Source organism: Somniosus microcephalus, chromosome 23, assembly GCF_052327205.1.
Source record: "Somniosus microcephalus isolate GS21.2 chromosome 23, FLI_Smic_1.0, whole genome shotgun sequence".
NCBI classification, from domain to species: Eukaryota; Metazoa; Chordata; class Chondrichthyes; order Squaliformes; family Somniosidae; genus Somniosus; species Somniosus microcephalus.
In genome coordinates this window covers 22,187,683-22,202,814 of record NC_141009.1, presented here as the reverse complement: position 1 = coordinate 22,202,814, position 15,132 = coordinate 22,187,683, and the positions used below count along the sequence as shown (strand labels likewise).

The 15,132-nt window shown below is 50.2% G+C and overlaps 1 protein-coding gene across 6 annotated transcripts in view; it reads left to right on the top strand.

The window, feature by feature from the left end:
* Window positions 1-15,132, top strand: part of ralgps1 (Ral GEF with PH domain and SH3 binding motif 1) — a 905,396-nt gene that overhangs the window by 843,628 nt on the left and 46,636 nt on the right. For all 6 annotated transcript variants that reach the window (XM_085965598.1, XM_085965599.1, XM_085965594.1 and 3 more), the window contains one exon: window positions 12,314-12,462. In XM_085965598.1, the coding sequence (XP_085821724.1) occupies window positions 12,314-12,462 (149 nt within the window). The remainder of the gene's footprint in view (window positions 1-12,313; window positions 12,463-15,132) is intronic.

Below are 15,132 nucleotides of genomic sequence, written 5' to 3'. Positions count from 1 at the left end.
TAGAAAAGTAGAGTATATTTTAAATAGAGAGAGAGATGGGGAAATGTTGGTTTTCAGAGGGACCTGGATGCCCTTGTACACAAATCACTGAAAGTTAAGATGCAGGTACAGCAAGCAATTAGGAAAGCAAATGGTATGTCGGCCTTTATTACAAGACGATTTGAGTATAAGAGTAAAGACATCTTACTGCAATTATATAGGGCCCTAGTGAGACCATACCTGGAGTATTGTGTACAGTTTTGGTCTCCTTACCTAAGGAAGGATATACTTGCCATAGAGGGAGTGCAACAAAGGTTCACCAGACTGGTTTCTGGGATGGGGGGATTGTCCTATGAGGAGAGATTGAGTAGACTAGGCCTATATTCTCGAGAGTTTAGAAGAATGAGAGGTGATCTCATTGAAACATACAAAATTCTTACAGGGCTTGACAGGGTAGATGCAGGGATGATGTTTCCCTTGGCTGGGGAGTCCAGAACCAGGGGTCACAGTCTCAGAATAAGGGGTCGGCCATTTAGGACTGAGATGAGGAGAAATTTCTCCACTCAGAGGGTGGTGAATCTTTGGAATTCTCTACCCCAGAGGGCTGTGGAGGCTCAGTCGTTGAGTATATTCAAGACAGAGATCGATAGATTTTTGAATATTAAGGGAATGAAGGGATATGGGGAGAGTGCAGGACACTGGAGTTGAGGGAGAAGATCAGCCACGATCTTGTTGAATGGCGGAGCAGGCTCGAGGGGCCAGATGGCCTACTCCTGCTCCTAATTCTTATATTAAGGGCATCAAGGTATATAAGAACATCAGTGTCAGGGTTGCCATCCCTCCAGGATTGGCCTGGAGTCTCCAGGAATTGAAGATTAATCCCCAGGACACTGATACGAGCAACTCGGGAGTAATATGGTAGGAGCATCAAACATAACTGTGTGGGTTTTTTTTCCCATTTTCTTTGCACACTTCTGTTTATTAGTAAATAAAAATATTGATGGGAGCGAAGGCTGTTTGACTGACGAGTCAAGAGTCATCCAATTGGGCAACGAGGAGCCATTTTGGAAGTCGGGGCGCTGCGAAGATGGGCATGTTGGGCGACCAATGGCGGGAACGTGGGGGCGGGGCAGTTGGAGGCAGAGGTCACGTGATGCAACCTCCAGGAATGCGTCCAACCAGAGGTGGGAAGGCTGTCATGTAGAGAGGACAGTGGATAACTGGTGTAGGAAGTGGAAATACAGCGGCATCGGAGGTGAGGGTTTTTTGTTGAAAAATATTCCTTGATATATTTAAAGAGTGGCGAAGTTTGATTAGCACAGCTGAAAATGGGTTTTTCACAAAAAAAAAATGAGCATTTTAAATCACAGTGTCAATCCACCACCTGTGAGTAACCTGATTTTATATTGCTGAAAATTGCATTTCAAAAAATATACACCAATTAGATTTGGGTACACAGTCGTGAGTTCCTCAGGAAATTAAAAAAAAAACTCATTCCAAAGCTTTCAAAATGTGTCCTTGCGCCCCAAAAGTTCCAGCTTAACTTTCGGAGCCTCCCTCGAAGGCCCGCAGACGAGCGGAAACTCCCAATGGTGATTAATTCACCCTGGGGTGGGGGGCGTGACCACTTTTGTGGGTGGGGCCTGCTTCTAGCGTAACGTTTTGAACACTAGCGCAAAAGATCGCAGAAACCCGAATTACAATGTGAGCTTAAATTTCCATGATCTTTTGTGACGGTTACGCCGATATCGGGGAAATCGCACCGCAAAAAAAACAGCGCAATCGAGCAGAAACTCCAGGCCAATATCTCACAAGATACTGTACATATTAAAAAAAGAAATTCCCGGTCACTAATCACAAGTACCTCCAGGATCCTGGTCAATGCTCCGCAAAGAAAATCCGACAATGACTTTTCTTCACCAGTGTCACAAGTTAAGCGATCAGAAGCTGCTTTTATTGGGTTTGATTTTTTTTTATTGGGTCCCCTTGGTGGGCAGCTTTAATGCATCCAGCAAGCAGTTTGAATGAGTCACCGTGCTTAAATGTGCTGATAATTAATCAACCCTTTCCAGATGTGTTTATTCTACCCCCAGGTGTACTCTTTGTTCGCTGGCTGTCATCCACATGTGTCTGTAACTGTCTGGTCTGCGCTCTGCACTCACGCAAGAGTTCAAGTGCTTTGTCCTGGAAAGTCTCAGCTGCAGCTTCAGACCCAGCGATGTCAGCGCAGTGTCGCAACAAAAGCCAATATTTAACCCAGAGCCGTTAACGCCCAGAACTTAGAGACAACAGTCACAGCTGAGAAAAGGTCGTGCCGCCCACTGACATCGGCACCCTGACGCCTACTGACACTGTAATTGTGTTTGGTTTCCTCGTCCTTACAAGGGTTCTTTGACTCTGGGTTTTACAGGAACAAAATGGTAGACGACACACAGGTTTAGGTTCAACCCAAAACTGTTAGTTTATTAAAACCAACAAAACACAGACAAAACCCTGTTGAGATTTGGCTGAAACTTACAATCACCCATCCGGCCAGTCGTTACCGTTGTGGATTGTAGGCCTGGATCGGCGATGACCTGTCCCCGTCCTCCTTTATCTGACTGCAGCTGCCTATACAGCGCAAACCCCTTGTAGAGTCAACTGATACTTACAATCACCCATCCGGCTGGTCGTGGCCGACGTCGATTACAGGCTGGGAGCTGGAGATGACCGTCTTCCCTTCCTTCTTACACCTAGCTGTAGTCAGAGCTAGCTTCCACGAGAGAGAGCTTCCGAGCGAAAGAGAGAGAGCTGTGGGTGTGGTTCCTTCTTATAGTTCTTTAGTCACCTGGCCTCATGCTGGGCCTCCCCCAACCGGTTTCAGTTGTCTGTGTTGTGGAGTATTTTAAACCAACACTCGACACAAGGTTTTCGATCGATAGTCAAGTTGTCTTTATTGCACCGGTGGGGAACAGTCTGCTCTGTCTCAGCCAGACTTTTCCAAATTGGTACAGCAAACACATTTTTATACATTACAATACACATGTCCAGCTCATTCAAAATTCATTCCTGCCACCTGGTTGGACCTTGGCCCGCATGCATCTTCACTGATTGGTTGCCTATGCCGCGTTACATTAAAGTACCGCCTTTATTACTGAAAAAGTATATGTCCATTATCCCACAAGCTGTTGTTGCACCTATGACCTCTGTTTATGCCAAATGGGGTCTCATCAACATTGTACTTCTGACTCATTGTCCTCCTTTCCTGTCTCTCTAGGCCTCTTTACTTCCAACTCATTGTTTTACTTTCCTGCCAGAACAGAACTTACGTCCTCTAGGCCTCTTTATGGTTCCATGTCCGGCTAGGTTATCTCAACTGCCAGCTCAGCAACTTAGAAAAAGCTTACTACGACAAAGGCCTATTGGATTATTGTCTTTATTACACCATTCAGTGAAACTGCCAGCAATGTCAGTTTAACTCTTTCCCCACTGCATCTGTTTGCTGAACTGTCCGACATTCACACCTCGTCAACCTGTAATTCAATCACCGGAGGTGTACAGAGTTGTGAGATCGAAGATAACTCCTTATCTCCTCCTCCCGCTTTCTGTAACGCATATTCAATGTGATTTCTATTACTATTGATGGGCGGTTGGCTGATTGACTTGTGTATCTTCCATTCATGTCAGGAAGTCGATCGTGACCCCCATTGTTTCAGTTAAACTCGGAGCATTGTCCAGATGTTAATTTTTCCCCATCGAAACCAATCATGATTCAAGGCCTCACAGTTCAATGTCAATGTCCTTTTCAGAGTTAATCATGAGTCAAAGCTTTCATTGTCCAGTATCAATGTGTTCTCCAAGAACTGCAGACTTTGATGACTGGCACCTTTTCTGTGCCTCGAAGTTTAACCGTTTCATGCCCTTACCACTGGGCCAAACAGGCTTTCCGCATTTTAAAATCTACAACACCCACACCCTGGGCACCCACTGACACCCACACCCTAGGCACCCACTGACACCCACACCTTGGGCACCCACTGACACCCACACCCTGGGCACCCACTGACACCCACACCCACACCCTGGGCACCCACTGACACCCACACCCTGGGCGCCCACTGACACCCACACCCTGGGCGCCCACACCCTGGGCGCCCACTGACACCCACACCCTGGGCGCCCACTGACACCCACACCCTGGGCGCCCACTGACACCCACACCCTGGGCGCCCACTGACACCCACACCCTGGGCGCCCACTGACACCCACACCCTGGGCGCCCACTGACACCCACACCCTGGGCGCCCACTGACACCCACACCCTGGGCGCCCACTGACACCCACACCCTGGGCGCCCACTGACACCCACACCCTGGGCGCCCACTGACACCCACACCCTGGCCGCCCACTGACACCCACACCCTGGCCGCCCACTGACACCCACACCCTGGGCGCCCACTGACACCCACACCCTGGGCGCCCACTGACACCCACACCCTGGGCGCCCACTGACACCCACACCCTGGGCGCCCACTGACACCCACACCCTGGGCGCCCACTGACACCCACACCCTGGGCGCCCACTGACACCCACACCCTGGGCGCCCACTGACACCACACCCTGGGCGCCCACTGACACCCACACCCTGGGCGCCCACTGACACCCACACCCTGGGCGCCCACTGACACCCACACCCTGGGCGCCCACTGACACCCACACCCTGGGCGCCCACTGACACCCACACCCTGGCCGCCCACTGACACCCACACCCTGGCCGCCCACTGACACCCACACCCTGGGCGCCCACTGACACCCACACCCTGGGCGCCCACTGACACCCACACCCTGGGCGCCCACTGACACCCAGACCCTGGCACCCACTGACACCCACACCCTGGGCACCCACTGACACCGCCCACCGACACCTGGGCACCCACTGAACTCTAGTTCCCCCAGCCGAGCATTCACCTGTGTTTTGAAACTCTAGTTCCCCCAGCCGAGCATTCACCTGTGTTTTGAACATCTCGAAAGCCTGTGTCTATCCTGGCCAGCCCATTATTCGCGAAAAAAAAAATAAAAAAAATAAAAAAAAAAAAAAAAAAAAAAAAAAAAAAAAAAATAAAAAAAAAAAAAAAAAAAAAAAATAAAAAAAATAATATCTCCGGATGGTTGACCAAGTCTCTCAGCAGAAATGTTGGAACCAAATGTTGGAACCCAGCCCCATCTTAATGAACAGAGGTCACATTTGGGCTTTCAAATGATTCCATGGGACACTGGAGTAATGAACAGTTGAATGGTTCATCTGAAATTCATCTCTCTGGTATTTTTGCAAAGGCGTTATCCAATTTATTTTAAAACGGTTTAAGGCCTCTGCTTAAATAGTAAAAGAAATTTCAGACAAACAAGCTAAATGTCCCTTACATTAGTCCCTCACAGCGTAATTCTAAAACCTCCGGGTATCATCCCTACACAAAAGTTATATCGTCTGTAAAATACGTTTCTTTACGCTGTACAGCAGAATATATTAGGTGGCACTATGAATAATTCAGTTGAAAATTTCAAAATTAATCTTATCTTGAGGGTATAGCATTTTATTTCCATGTTTAAGCTTCAGGTTCTCAAGAAATAGATTGAACTGTTGTTGTTTCCTCGGTTCTAATCCGTTTGAATATTATTTTCCCAGTTGACAATGTTATGATTCTGGAAATAATTTGGTAGGTCTATACTTTTTTGAATTATTAATTAAAAATATTAAGACTCAAAGGCTTTTAAAACGTACCTATTAGTATCCTTGCGCCCAAATGAACCAGCTTAATTTTTGGAGCCAACTCAAAGGCCCACAAACGAGCGCAGTTAGCGGGAAGTCGCCATGGTGATTAATTTGATCTGGGGGCGTGGCCAGTTTTGTGGGCAAGGCTTGTTTCTAGTGCAATGTTTTTGTCGCTGTGATTATCTACACATTTTTGTGGCCTTCTGCGCGTGCGCGCGGTCCCCCGGAGCTGTACGTGCGCACCCGATCCCCTTCTGTGCATGCGCGCTGTTTACCGAGGCCACGCACGTGCACGACCCAACAGTTGCGGCCTGCAGTAGGCCAAGCTTTGCTCAGCTCCATAAGAAGGCCACTGGCTCCGTCGGTGGCCGGGGCAGGGGGAAGAGAGAGGATCGGAGGGGAAGAAAGAGAGAGGGGGAATCGGAGGGAGAGAGAGGGGGAATCAGGGGAGAGAGAGGGGGGATCGGAGGGAGAGAGAGAGAAGAGAGGGGATCGGAGGGAGAGAGAGAGGGGATCGGAGAGAGAGAGGGGATCGGAGGGAGAGAGAGGGGGGATCAGAGAGAGAGAGGGGGGATCGGAGAGAGAGGAGGGGATCGGAGAGAGAGGGGATCGGAGAGAGAGGAGGGGATCGGAGAGAGAGAGAGGGGGTCGGAGGGGGGGAGAGAGAGAGGGAACCGGAGGGGGGGAGGGGGGGAGAGAGAGAGAGGGAACCGGAGGGGAGAGAGAGAGAGAGAGAGAGGGAACCGGAGGGGAGAGAGAGAGAGAGAGAGAGGGAACCGGAGGGGAGAGAGAGAGAGAGAGAGAGGGAACCGGAGGGGAGAGAGAGAGAGAGGGTACCGGAGGGGGAGAGAGAGAGGGAACCGGAGGGGGAGAGAGAGAGAGAGAGGGAACCGGAGGGGGAGAGAGAGAGCGAGAGAGAGAGGGAACTGGAGGGGGAGAGAGAGAGTGAGGGAACCAGAACCGGAGGGGGAGAGAGAGAGAGAGAGAGAGAGAGGGAACCGGAGTGGGAGTGAGAGAGAGAGGGAACCGGAGGGGGAGTGAGAGAGAGAGGGAACCAGAGGGGGAGTGAGAGAGAGAGGGAACCGGAGGGGGAGTGAGAGAGAGAGGGAACCGGAGGGGGAGAGAGAGAGGGAGGGAACCGGCGGGGGAGAGAGAGAGGGAGGGAACCGGCGGGGGAGAGAGAGAGGGAGGGAACCGGAGGGGGAGAGAGAGAGGGAGGGAACCGGACGGGGAGAGAGAGGGGGAACCGGAGGGGGAGAGAGAGAGGGAACCGGAGGGGGAGAGAGAGAGGGGAACCGGAGGGGGAGAGAGAGAGGGAGGGAACCGGACGGGGAGAGAGAGGGGGAACCGGAGGGGGAGAGAGAGAGGGAACCGGAGGGGGAGAGAGAGAGGGAACCGGAGGGGGAGAGAGAGAGGGAACCGGAGGGGGAGAGAGAGAGAGGGAACCGGAGGGGGAGAGAGAGAGAGGGAACCGGAGGGGGAGAGAGAGAGCGAGAGAGAGAGGGAACCGGAGGGGGAGAGAGAGAGTGAGAGAGAGGGGGAACCGGAGGGAGAGAGAGAGAGAGAGGGAACCGGAGGGGGAGAGAGCGAGAGAGAGAGAGAGAGGGAACCGGAGGGGGAGAGAGAGAGCGAGAGAGAGAGAGGGAACCGGAGGGGGAGAGAGAGAGAGAGAGAGAGAGAGAGGGAACCGGAGGGGGAGAGAGAGAGCGAGAGAGAGAGGGAACCGGAGGGGGAGAGAGAGAGAGAGCGAGAGAGAGAGGGAACCGCAGGGGGAGAGAGAGAGAGAGCGAGAGAGAGAGGGAACCGGAGGGGGAGAGAGAGAGCGAGAGAGAGAGAGAGGGAACCGGAGGGGGCGTGAGAGAGGGAACCGGAGGGGGGGGGAGGGGGAGGGTGGGGGAAGGGGGGGAAGAGAGAGAGAGAGAGAGAGAGAGAGAGAACCGGAGGTGGAGAGAGAGAGCGAGGGAACCGGAGGGGGAGGGAGAGAGAGAGGGAGAGGAGGAACCGGAGGGGGAGAGAGAGGGAGAGGAGGGGGGAGAGAGAGGGAGAGGAGGGGGGAGAGAGAGGGAGAGGAGGGGGGAGAGGAGGGGGGAGGGAGAGGAGGGGGGAGAGAGAGGTAGAGGAGGGGGGAGAGAGAGGGAGAGGAGAGGAGGTCAGGAACTCAGCGGGGTGGGGGGATGGGGAGTAAAGAGCACATAGCGCCCAGTGGGGATGGGGGAAGAATGTGATCCAGGTCTAAAGGGGGGGGGATGAGAGCAAGAAGGTGATCCAGCTGGTAAGATGGATCACGTTCTTCCAACCCCACCCCCTTTACACCCGCACCACGTTCTCCCTCTCCTCCCCCTAGACCTGGTTAATTCTCGGTAAGCTTGGTGTATGTGTGGCAAGTGATATCATTGGACTGGACGGAATCCAGAAGTCACGACACTGTCACTATTCACTTCATACCCAATAAACCTGTTAACGATCCATGACTCACACACAATGTACCATTTAATGAGGGTGGGGGCGAAGATCAGGAACTTGTTGGGGGAGAAGGTCAGAAACCCGGGGGGGGTGGTGGGGGGAAGAAGGTCAGGAACTTGGGGCAGCAGGGGAGGTCAGAAACTTGGGGGTGTGTGGAAGGTTAGGAACTTGTTGAGGGGGTGGTGAAGGAACTTGTTTGCGAGGTGAGAGAAGGTCTTAACCCGTGAGGGTGAGCCCTGTCTGTTCTATGTGAGCTCTTTTCTGTCTGGAGCCTGGCAGTCAGAATGGCTCGAAGTACACTTGGTAACTAATTGATTACTTAGGCAGGCAGGATCTAATTACACATTCCAGAGAAACTGCTGGGTGTGTCTTGTCCTCCAGGGGGACCAATCAGAAATCAGGTGTTGCCTTCAAGGCGGCCAATCGGAGAGATCTGGTGTTGGAAATAAACACAACCATGTTTTTTAAACTAGCGCAGAAGATCACGGAAACTCGAGTTGCGCTGGATGCAATTTGCGCTTAAAATTCCGCGATCTTTTGCGCTAATTTCAGGCGAATTGCGCCAGCGGAAACTCCAGGCTGTAAAGTTTAAAATGTAGCCAAATGGAAGAGGGAGAGATCTCCCTCTCGTGTTTTTCAGCCCCGATATTTATGTGCTGAGGAATTCCTCCCATTTATGGTGCATTATAACGTAATAGTGTTCGAGAACGAACCTCCAGGAGGCCAGGCTGTAATTCCAATTACATCAGTTTCCAAACGAATTAAGACTATAAAATCCACATGTCCGTGTGACTAATCAACCTCACATTTACACGTTTTAACGTGGCTCAATGAAACCTATGCAGTATTGGGTTATGACTACAATTTTTGCCCCAGACACATTAAGTTACGGGTCAGTTGCACTGCATTCATGCAGCCTTGTTTTGTTGCAACAGGTCAGCACAAAATCTGCGGTGCATTTGAGAAGTGAAGCCTGATGGTACGTCAGATCCTGGCAAACACTGTGGACCACCTCAAGGAGATGGCCTCGCAACAATTGGGCTTCAGCTGTAGAACGGCACCTGGTGCAAAACCACTTTCTTAGCCATAAAAACAATCCCAGGCATTCCATCAACCGACTCTTAAATAACTTAAAAAATGTAACTGTAGTCCTGAGCAAAACTCTACACTTGCATTTAACGAGCCCCACTTTAACTGCAAGCAGAGCCGGCTGTATAACTCGGTACTGCCTGATCAGGTGCTGGTCTCGAACTGGTACCTGCAGTGCAAAGGGGCCATGATATCGGGCAGTGAACTAGACAGAACAAGTTAACTGTTGAATCCTTTTGGTATAATGACCATTGAAATAATTGATCACAATTTTCTAATAAAGGGGGCGAAATTCGTCTCCTTTGCGCCAGCCGTGGGGACACTAACAGGCACAAAGGGTTTATCGCCCGGCGGGGGGGGGGGGGGCGGGGAGGAAAAGCGCCTCCCGAAAAATTAGGCGGGATGTTGCTGCCACGCTCAGGCGCCCCGCCACATCCCCTTACTGCCCCGCGGTAGAAATTCAGCTGCGCCCCACGAGGCTGCTGCGGGTAGTGTCGGCTCCAGCCTCGCGGGTCACGAGCCGACTTCCACTCGCGGGGCAGTGGTCAAAGGGGAGGTGCGGCCGCGACCCGCGCTGCCATTTTCTGAGGTCGGCCCTCCGTGCTGTGCCGTGGTCCTGGCCGCCATCACGCAGCCCGGCACCACATCTCGGTGCCGGGCTGCGGCCGCAGCACCACGCCGCCCTGGTGGCCTAGTTGGGGCCATCGAAAAGGGGCGCTACCGAATTTCACGCCCAAAGCCTTTAACCCACAGTCATTTCCTACATAACTGAGCTTGTTGGCTCACTGTAGTCCCTTTTGTGCTCTGCTGCTTGACCATGCCAGGTTGCAGACAGAATTATTAATGTTTCCATAAGAAGAGGCTATAAAAGAACACGAGCTAAAAAGAAAACTTTCAGATGTTTAATTTGCTTTTTTAATCATTAACATCTGCGTCTGTTCTACAGGACGACACTCTCTGAGAGGGAAAATAGTGGTGCCGAGACACGTAGGGAAATGCAGCATTTAACAGATGTCTAAAGATGTGTCTGTGGAAATACTGAAATAAGATCAAGTGTTAAAAAGTATTTCCTTTCTTTATATTGTCTGTAATATCTGTTCCCTCTTTCCAATTTCTCTGCCGGTTTACTCCCCCACCCTCCAATCCTCTCCTGAAGGTACTTGACTCCTTACCAGGGTATGGGTCCATGGACAACAGCAGCTTGCAATCTGATCTCGCTTTTGACGTAACAATCACCCTGAACTGCTTCACAAATAGAAAAGGGTAGATGAACAGCGACTGGCCATGGAGGAAGCGATGAGGACTGGTGATCAAGAGCTTCGAAAAGATGGGTTTTGAGAAGGTTTTAAGAAGGAGAGAAAGGTGGAGGAGAAAAAGGGTTTGGGGAGGGAGTTCCAGGGAAAAGAGCCAATGAAGTTGAAGGCTCTGCCACCAATGGTGGGGTGAGCGGGGGGCGGGGGGAGTTGCATAGTAGTCCAGAGTCAGAAACTGAAGGGTGGAGGAGGAGGCACAGCTGGGATGGGGTAAGGCCATGAAGGAATTTGAAGACGAGAATTTAAAATCCAATATGTTGGGGGACAGGTAGTCCGGGTAGGGAGGGATGATGGAAAAGCGGGACAGGATATAGGCGACTGTGGGTTTTGGGTACATTGGAATTTTGGAGTGAGAGGACAGAGAGGAGGACGTGAGTGAAATCGAGTCTAGAAGTGACCAAAGAATGGATAAGGGTTTCAGCAGTGCAGGGGCTGAGGTAGCAGAGGAGGTGGCATAGTGGTTAGAGGTAGCAGAGGAGGTGGCATTGGGCAGCACGGTGGCATAGTGGTTAGCACTGTTGCCTCACAGCGCCAGGGACCCGGGTTCGAATCCGGCCTCGGGTGACTGTCTGTGTGGAGTTTGCACATTCTCCCTGTGTTTGCGTGGGTTTCCTCCGGGTGCTCTGGTTTCCTCCCACAGTCCAAAGATGTGCGGGTTAGGTTGATTGGCTATGATAAATTGACCCTTAGTGTTAGGGGGATTAAATACGTGGGGTTACAGGGATAGGGTGGGATATGTGTTGGTGTAGGGGTTACGGGGATCGGGTGGGATATGTGTCAGTGCAGGCTCGATGGGCTGAAATGGCCTCTATCTGCACTGTGGGGTTTCTGTGTTCTGTGTGAGGTGGGAAGTGTTGCAAAGCTGGAAGTAAGCAGCTTTGGCAATAGATAGGACATGGAGTTTACAGTTCAGCTCCGAGTCAATCAGGATAGCGACTGTCCAGTGCAGTCTGAGTAAGTTCATGAGGCAAGGGGTAGAGTCAGTGGCAAGAGAGTGGCGTATATGGTGGGGGCCAAATTCGATGGCTTTGGCGTATCGCCATCCTTTGGTACCAATTGCCCCATTATTCATGTGTGAACCTTGAAATGTGTCTCTAGTTAACCTAACCATAGAAGAAATTACAGCAAAGCCCAAGCGTGCCTTCACCCAACATTCACACACAAGCACTTCCTCGAGGGGTCACTGGATTATGATCCTGAGCAGCAGCCTAGTCAGACAAGGGGCACTGAGATTCATTTTAGTGCCCGTGTCACAGCCCTGGCTAAGAACAGCGCAGATTGAAGCTTCTTAATTGGTATTGATGAACTCAGCGAGTCATCAGGGGAATTGAAGGTGTTTCCATTGATGAGCATTCAAATGTTGTACGTTATTAACCAGCACATAGGATAGGGTATAACAACAGAAAACGCTGGAAACACTCAGCAGGCCAGGCAGCATCCGTGGAGAGAGAAACAGAGTTAACGTTTCAGATCTGGGACCCTTCATCCAAACTGGAAAAGGTTAGAGATGTAACAGATATTAAGCAGGTGCAGAGACGGGTGGGGGGGGGTGGAATTGAAGGAACATACTATGCTAGGGTATTTATCATTTAAAAAAAAATCAATGCCACCGTGCTTAATGAGGTGCTGCTTAAATGCTGCTGTTAGTTTTACTGTTAATGAAGGAGACAGCATAAGTTATTTGCCTTTTGATCAAGCCCAATATTTTGTCTCCTCTAGTGTGATGTGTCAGCTTAGTGTCGTTGAAAGTAAGAGTGCAACATTCCCAACGGAACGGCCGCGGCACCTGCTGGATGACAGTGTTCTGGAAAGTCACAGCCCTGCCAAGAATCCGGAATGCTCCGTTTTTTCCAATGGAGTATCGCTAGGTAAGGACAGTAAACGTACAAGTGGTTTTGCCTGTGCCATAGGCTGCACAATGTATAATTGGTGGAAACACACTAAAAACATCTCCCCACTCACGCCTCTGGTGCGATTTTAGCACCATCGCTTAACACGGGCAAGAATTTGGTAGGAACTCTGCTCAAATTCCTCCGTGCATTAAAATAGTACAGCCAGGGATTGGGTGTAAGCATGTTAAGCATTCATCCCAACAGCGCCAATTGGAAAATTCCAACATCCTATTTTGAAGTTTATTTCACTTCTCCTTGTTCCCCTATACCAACCACAATTCCCAGATGGAGAGAGCAGGCGGATGAGCTGCTTCTGGGCCCCTGCCAACGTGACTAGACCTGCACGCCTACAGGTGTCCAAGGACAGCACTGAGTAACACATCCTCCAGGGGAGGTGTAGATCTCGGCCTCCTGCCTCCCCTGGTAGCTCAGCTGAGTTTGAATCAATGCGCCAGTGGCACACTGCCTCGGGCCTTGCTTAATTATGCTAACATTACCTGTCTTGACGAATCCAACTGTAAACATTTCAAAGTATGAGTCAATTTTAGGGCTAACACTGCAAAAATCGGATCCTAACTATACCTGCGGCTTAAATTATGAGCAACTCAAGCCCCACTTGCACTTTCAGTGTAACTACAACAACAACTTGCATTTATATAACGCCTCTAACTTAGTAAAACGTTCCACGGTGCTTTCTCCATGTCACAGGCCAATGTCCAAAGGCGTTTTTGAATTGTCACGTATCATGAGCTATGCTCAATTTTTCTTTTAGTCAACTTTTGCTACTTTTCTCGGTTGGCTCCTATGCCTGTATGAATGAGTATAGCAGGATGCCCAAAGGTTAGTGTAAGCCTGTGCTATGGGTTTACAAACTGCCTGCAATAAGGTAGCTGGGAACCTGCTCCCCTGCTGTCTTCCAATTGAGTGTTCAAAACGCGTGTAATTTGAGCCATGTACTCTGAGGTTGGTCTGCGTACCTCGGTAGGGCTGGTGATGTGAAAAGGCTTGTGGCTGCGTTATGTTTCAATACAGTAAAGCAGAATATGATATTATTAAGGTTCCTGCCCAGCCACTGCCCCAGGCTGAACCAGACTGTTTGCGTGTGTCCTTTTCGACCCCCTGAGCTGAGCTTCCCGACCCCATATCCTCTCTCTCACAAAGACCGCCTACTTCCACCTCGGTAACATCGCCCGCCCCCGCCTCCGCCTCCGCTCACCTGCCGCTGAAACCCTCATCCGTGCCTTCTGACATGAATCAGTCATTCATGAAAGAAAGACTTATGAAATAATACTGAGCGGCCTACGGGTGGCGCTGTCCAGGGAGAGTATAAATACTCGGGCACGGGCCCAGCTTGCGCAGGACATTCTTAACAGGAACTAGTGAAGGACACAACTAGACCTCCATGTTGTAAAACAATTGATTAAAGCTTTGTTTAACGCTTAGACCAAGTGCCTAGTAGTTTTCTTACGTCACCTTCGTCACTGTAAACACGACGACTCCGGTCTTCTCCTGGCCGGCCTCCCATCTGCCACACTCCCTGAACTTCAGTTCATTCAAAACTCTGCTGCTCGTATCTTCTCCCACCTCAGGGCCGCTCATCCATCAGCCCAATCCCTTACTGACCTACATTGACTCCCAGTCCTTCGGGACCTTTTTCTTTGCTAAAGGCGCCATCATAAATGCGAGTTGTTGTAATGGGACTGAATAAGTTGTGGTCGAAATGTAAATACATAATCAAGTGAGCAGTTACAAGCAATTCGAACTCTTATGTAATTTGTATTGTGGGGATGAATGCCTTATGAATGTATGACTCTTACATGGTTGATTTGGTTCTCTTCCAAAGGAGAAATGTTTTTTTTTAATAGTGCATATGGAATTTAGGCATTAACAGATTAGTTCGGGATTAACTCAGCAGCCTAGCTCTAATAAGCCGAGGTACAACATCTAAACGCCTAACCGTTCACACACATACACAGCATGTCAATCAAGCCCTGTAACACCGCAGGAGGCTTCAATAGGTGCCTTTCCTAACCTATGGGTCCATCGCCTGACCCTCATTCTGAGCAGATCAATGCGTTCCATCAGAAAGAGAGTAGGTCAAACTTTGACACGTACTTGTATAGGTTGCTCTTATCATGGGGTTATATCTAATACAGTGTTAATCCATTGGGATATCAGGAAAGTACGTTTCAGCTTAGAGTTGGTCAGCATCCACTTTTTTTGGCTACCGGAGCAATTTGCCTGCAAGCAATCCAACAGTTGGAGTGTTTGAATCATGTTTCACCCTGGCCCTGCTTATCCCCGCAGAAAGGAGTATAGGTTTTAAGTTAAACCATGTGAAAAATGTGGTGCGTTCTGAATCAAATCTGTGTCAGCTGTAAGGAATTTTGCTCATGATTCTGAGCATGTAATAAAGTCCGTGGAGGAACTTGAACTAATTTTCTACCTGCTGCATACAACTTGACATCATTAATGTTAAGCCGTGTCTCTTATTTTAAACTGGACAGTATGCGATTCTCCTCGGTTACTATCAGAGGGAGCAGGGCCTTTGTTTCACTCGAGACATGAAGTAGCAGTGAATAGGCCACAGATTTTAGCGTGGTCTTTAGAAGGAACTGGCTTCAGGGGGACGAATGGTCCTTTTCT